The sequence below is a fragment of the Frankliniella occidentalis genome, unplaced genomic scaffold, assembly GCF_000697945.3.
Source record: "Frankliniella occidentalis isolate FOCC.00 unplaced genomic scaffold, Focc_3.1 Scaffold21, whole genome shotgun sequence".
NCBI classification, from domain to species: Eukaryota; Metazoa; Arthropoda; class Insecta; order Thysanoptera; family Thripidae; genus Frankliniella; species Frankliniella occidentalis.
Window position 1 is genome coordinate 2070983 of NW_026267151.1, and position 5014 is coordinate 2075996.

The window sequence follows — 5014 nt, forward strand, 5'->3', positions numbered from 1 at the left end:
TCAACACGCGCTCAAAGGTAGAAGTGCATGATTGGGGTTTTCCTTCGCGCATACGCTTCCCGCACGAGATAGCCCGGTAGACTCTTCAGAGGAGTGTAGCGGACACTCAGTTCTACCCGATGCACGAAAGCAAAATACGCGGTCTATTTTCTAAACGTAAGATATTTTACGTTTATTTTCGCTCCTTCAGCCGGCCGGCGGGGCGAGCGCGCGCTGCTCTGTCTCTCTCTGATGCATGCGGGCGAGGGAGAGAGAGCGCGCTGGGGTCCCCCCACCACCACCCCAACTCCAGCGGCGGGCTCCGGCGGGACGGCTCCGGAGGCTCTCCGGCGGCTCTGCACGGGTTCAGTTCAAGGCGGATAGAACCTGAACGGTTAAATGTGTCGAAAATCTGAAAACAGCGACGTCGAGCTAAAGGTTGAGCGCACAGCGTTTGCTTGGGCCATTTTCAAATCTACCGCCTCAGTGCGGAGATATGACTTGATATGTTTTTAAAGCTTATTCCGAAATTCGAAAATTTGCAGTTGAGTCTAAATTTGGACTAGAAAGACGCAGTGCGGGACTTTCGTGGACTAGTGGATTTGTTCCTTGTTTCATTCCGCACATTTTGACACAAGTCCCGTTGAAATCGCACGAATAGTTTCGGAGCTACAGCGCGTACCCCAAACCCCTGCATTTAGGCCCTTTTGTTCAATTTCCGGTGAACGCTCACGGGTTGGGTCGGTAGACTTTACAGGACGTGATTCAGCACATCAAACTGCATCGATTAAGCCAAATTCCAGCTTGACGTATTTTTGTTCAGGGTTAAAACCTTGAAGTGCTGGACTAGAGCTGCCAAGCCGTACTTCGCACTCCCCCGAAGGTAGTGGGCCCCCATAAAAGAGACGCGAAGATGTTTGACAGCCGTATCACTGGGCCCGGCAAGGGCCGGGGACCCTCCGGCAGCAGGCCTTCACGCATCGTAATGACGCTTACAATGAGACCAGGGGTCCAAAGGCCTGCCGGTGTGTCAGAATTTCGTGAACCAACTATAGCTATGACTTGACACAGTTATAAAAATATGGCGCGGCGTGAGTCACCTATACCTATGCCCTGCAGCCTGACTGGCGATATCACGATACTTCGCGGTCTCTATGATATTTGTCCGATATCAAGGTTCCTATTAACAGACATGTGGTTTCTCGATATAGTTTGATAGTGCGATTGAACTCGATATTAACCGATAAACTGTGGCCAACTAACAACTGCTTAACACTTGTAAGTGTGCAACTCTTCAGTTAAGCACTTAGTGAGCGTCCAATCTAACGGGGAAAACGGTAAAGCAGTTGCACACTTAGTTTATCCGATACATCGAGTCGATGTTCGATCCGCACGCATGAATCCGGTACAGTATAAGCCGAAAAAAACCACGGCGCGAATCACCCACCCTGTACATAGTGTAGCGGTCAGCGGCGGGACAGAGCGGAGCCAGTGCGATGCCCTGTCTCCAATATCTGCCGGGCCCTATGAGCAGCGCAGGGTGCGAGCTCTGAGGGTCAGCCGCGTCAGGATAATCAGGGTTTTGTCAGGATTTCAAAAAGTTGTCAGGATAGTCAGGATAATGTCAGGATTTTTGGGTAAAAGTGTCAGGATAAATAGTTAGTACTGGTTATCGCCCTGCTGCTCTGCGCTACCTTGGCCAGCAGCGTGGCGCTGTGGTGGTGCGCCACTCTGATATTTTTCTTCCAGAAAAAATACCTTATTTTATCTTCTTTACACCTCAAAAATAGCGCTATTTCACCATCAACTTGTTTTCAAAATGTCAGGATAAAGTCACTTTTTTGTCAGGATTTGGTCAGGAAAATGTCAGGATATTCGGAAACTGGGACTTCGTGGCAACCCTGTCATGCTGGACACCGGGGAGCGACCGTCGCCAGGCAGTCGCCAGCCAGCCAGGGAGTGTGGGGGTCACAACTATTATACACAGTAGAGTGACAATACAGTGATATTAACAGAAACCATCTAACACAATCTTTATCCTTGAACCAAAGACTTATCCCCTAAAACAGGGCCATGGTCCCTGCGGCCAAATTGAGTAGGCAATCCCACAACACTGCTGCGCATTCACAGTTACACCCGGTACATGACTACAAAAACAAACAAGGGTGGTCTAATACAAAATGGGCCTCTCGGGGCCTCTATTGTCCCCCTCGTTCGGCACGAGCTCAGATAGCATCGCTATGAAATCACCCCCTCTCTCTTCGATAGACTGCATTGCACTGATTATGTATGTATCCTCGCAGAACCCTCCTTGCTGCACCGCGGGCCACCGACAGCTGGCACACAGACAACCACCGCACCGCTGCACTCTACGCTGCACCAGCCATTGGCACCGCTCCTCTGCTCCTCGCTTGCGCTCGAGCTCCAGCTTTGAGAACGGTCCTCTCGCTAGTTTCCATAGCGCTGTCTCCTTTCGACTGACACTCGCCATACATTCGTCAATAGACTTCGCAGCCTCTGTCTGCACTTCGTGGTGCACTGCCCTGCCGCACAATCACTACGGGTAAACCCAGTCTCGACGCTCTCGCCTCCTCTCGCCTCCTCCCTCTTCTCCCCTCCTCCCTCGCCTGCATCCACGCCCTCGCAGCTCTCCTCTCCTCCCCTCGCTGTCGCCACACCCCTGCCAGTCCCAGTCAGTCGCGATCGAGTAGCCGACCAGTGAGCATCACGCCAGCGCTCAGCCGCCCCGCATCGCTTGCTTCCAGCACTCCGCTACACGCAAGCGGACACCGACGCCGAAACTAGCAGCAGTTTCGGGCTCCGGTTCCGAATCTCCCTCGCCGTCAACCGGATTTTGACACTGCTCGCCAATGTCGTCGTTTGGAGCGCAGCACAGGCACCCGACGTGGACCACCCCGTACCAGCGTTACCAGTACCGACCAGTGCGGATCAGGAAGATCCCTATCCGGGACTATTCGCGCTATCCGATTTACCCTGGACAACCCAATCTCATCGACTTGCCTCGTGGCAGCGAAGGCTACTGGAACATCGCGCAACTGTGGGAGCAGTACAAGGGAGAAAACGTCAACAAGTACTCCATCAGGACCATCCAAACGATATGCAACTCGGACATATATGAAGAGTTCTACGCAGTGAAGGAGGAGTACGAGCTGTGCAAACCCCGCGCCGAAGTGTACACGCTGCTGCATGGCACAAAGGCGTCAAACGTGGATGGAGTCGTTCGGAACAACCTACGGAGGGAGTACATCGACCTGGCGGAAGAAAATAGTAAGTAAATAAAGTGCCATAAAATAACCCAACTAGTAATCCTAGCGAATCCTAGCCTATGAAAGCGCGTGGAAATTGCACGCACTTACTCGCCTTTGGCATAAGAACTCCATTTCGTACCGGGTGATTCAGAGAAGACGCAGGTGCGGGCGGGTCTGACTACCCAAGGGGCTATGGCGCCTTACGGACAGAGCGGATAGGCAAACCCGCCAGCACCTGCGTCTTCTCTGAATCACCCGGTACATATGGTCAAAACCACGTAAGGGGTGGTCAGCGGTCCCCTCACGGGTCTGCGGCTTATGGGATGGTTCGCGTAAAAGGTTTTGCCATGGTTTTTGCCATATCTCGGTACGCAGAAAAAACATTTCTTGACTCAAGTGGACAAGCTGGTCCACAGACCCCTTCCTTTATTTTGCTTGTACTGTACCGCTTACAGGCGTGCGGGCGGGCTTGCCTACCGTTTCTCACCACGGCGCCCCACGGCCCCGTGAGAGTATGCAACCCACCCGCACGCCCGCATGCGGTACAGTATAAGCAAAATAAAGGAAGAGATCTGTTGACCCACGAAAGTAGTAGACCTCCCTGTATTTGTACTCGGGTTTGAACAAGATCAATTTTTCTCTTGAAACAATTCAAGATAATCACTAAAATAAGATCACTCCTCTTAAGATAATTTAGAGGTAAATTGACCTTGTTTGAATATTTTTTTTTTTTTGCATTGTTACAACACAAGTAAAAAATTGTACTTGTGCATTTGTATATATCTGAACATTTTTCTGGGTGTGGTCCGTCTTCAGTGCTCTTGTATCAAGAACAACATGTGTGCTAAAAGTCAAGTAAAGCTTATTTGTACTTGTCCGAAAAACATGCTTTTCTAGGTCTGTAAAATTAGCGCCGCGCAGCGCCGCGCGCGTGCGTGCGTCGAGCGCCAGTTACCGCAGCTGCGGATTATTGGCCAAAACTTCGATCTCGTTCACTTTTGATGGAACCTGTAGTCGTTCTATCTAAGAAGAAACCATCAAGAGCTTTCATTTGGTACCGAAAATGTCGGTCATTCTCGAACTGCCATGCTTGCTTCCGATATCGTCATTTTAGGGAGCAGGCTATATTTTTGGTCTCAAATGAAAGCTTTTGAACGGTCGAGGCCGCCCCCCCCCCCCTCCTCGGTCATCCTCCTCTATTTTTATTCAGGGGCGCCGACACGTCGACTTTTCAGGGGGGGGCAAAAGGTGGGAAGTTATGAAAGTTGCCTACCTACTAGGGGCGTGTTACATGTTTCATTCTTCATTATTCGAAATTTAGGTATTATAAGTCAATGACACTCAATTGTCTGCAAATTAATCAGATAATTGGAAGAAATACCCTCCTAAATCGCAATTAACATGTCCATAATGGGAATGCTGGAGAGTGTATTTATGTTTCTTTAAAAAGCTAAGCGTGTGAGAAAATTTTTTGATTCAATATTTGAATTCTAGATCAGTTAATGAAAGTAGGAATAGGTCGATTTAGAGTATCAATGCAAAGCAACGATAATGCTTAAAGTACTTGTAGCTTTTGTAGTATGCTTCAATGAAGTTAGTCCACTCTAAGCTGAAGCAACAGAACAACTATTACAAGAGTTGTAAACTCGCGAGCGAAGAGAGCGAGAAGCCAGAGCTAAACTGTTTTATTTGACACCTCAGGATCGATTTAAAAAGGGTTTTTAATGTAACTTTTACTCATTCCTTTTAATATTTTATTGTCTATC

General features: G+C 49.4%; 1 protein-coding gene across 9 annotated transcripts in view; it reads left to right on the plus strand.

The window, feature by feature from the left end:
• Nucleotides 1-2261: 2261 nt before the first annotated feature.
• Nucleotides 2262-5014, plus strand: part of LOC113211221 (uncharacterized) — a 62837-nt gene continuing 60084 nt past the window's right edge. For 8 of the 9 annotated variants that reach the window (XR_008010860.1, XR_008010854.1, XR_008010856.1 and 5 more), the window contains exon 1: nucleotides 2262-3267. Coding sequence is in view for 2 of the 9 variants with exons in the window: in XM_052264708.1 (XP_052120668.1) it covers nucleotides 2850-3267 (418 nt within the window). In the remaining 7 variants the exon portion in view is untranslated. The remainder of the gene's footprint in view (nucleotides 3268-5014) is intronic. The other variant, XM_052264709.1, reaches the window with a different exon arrangement.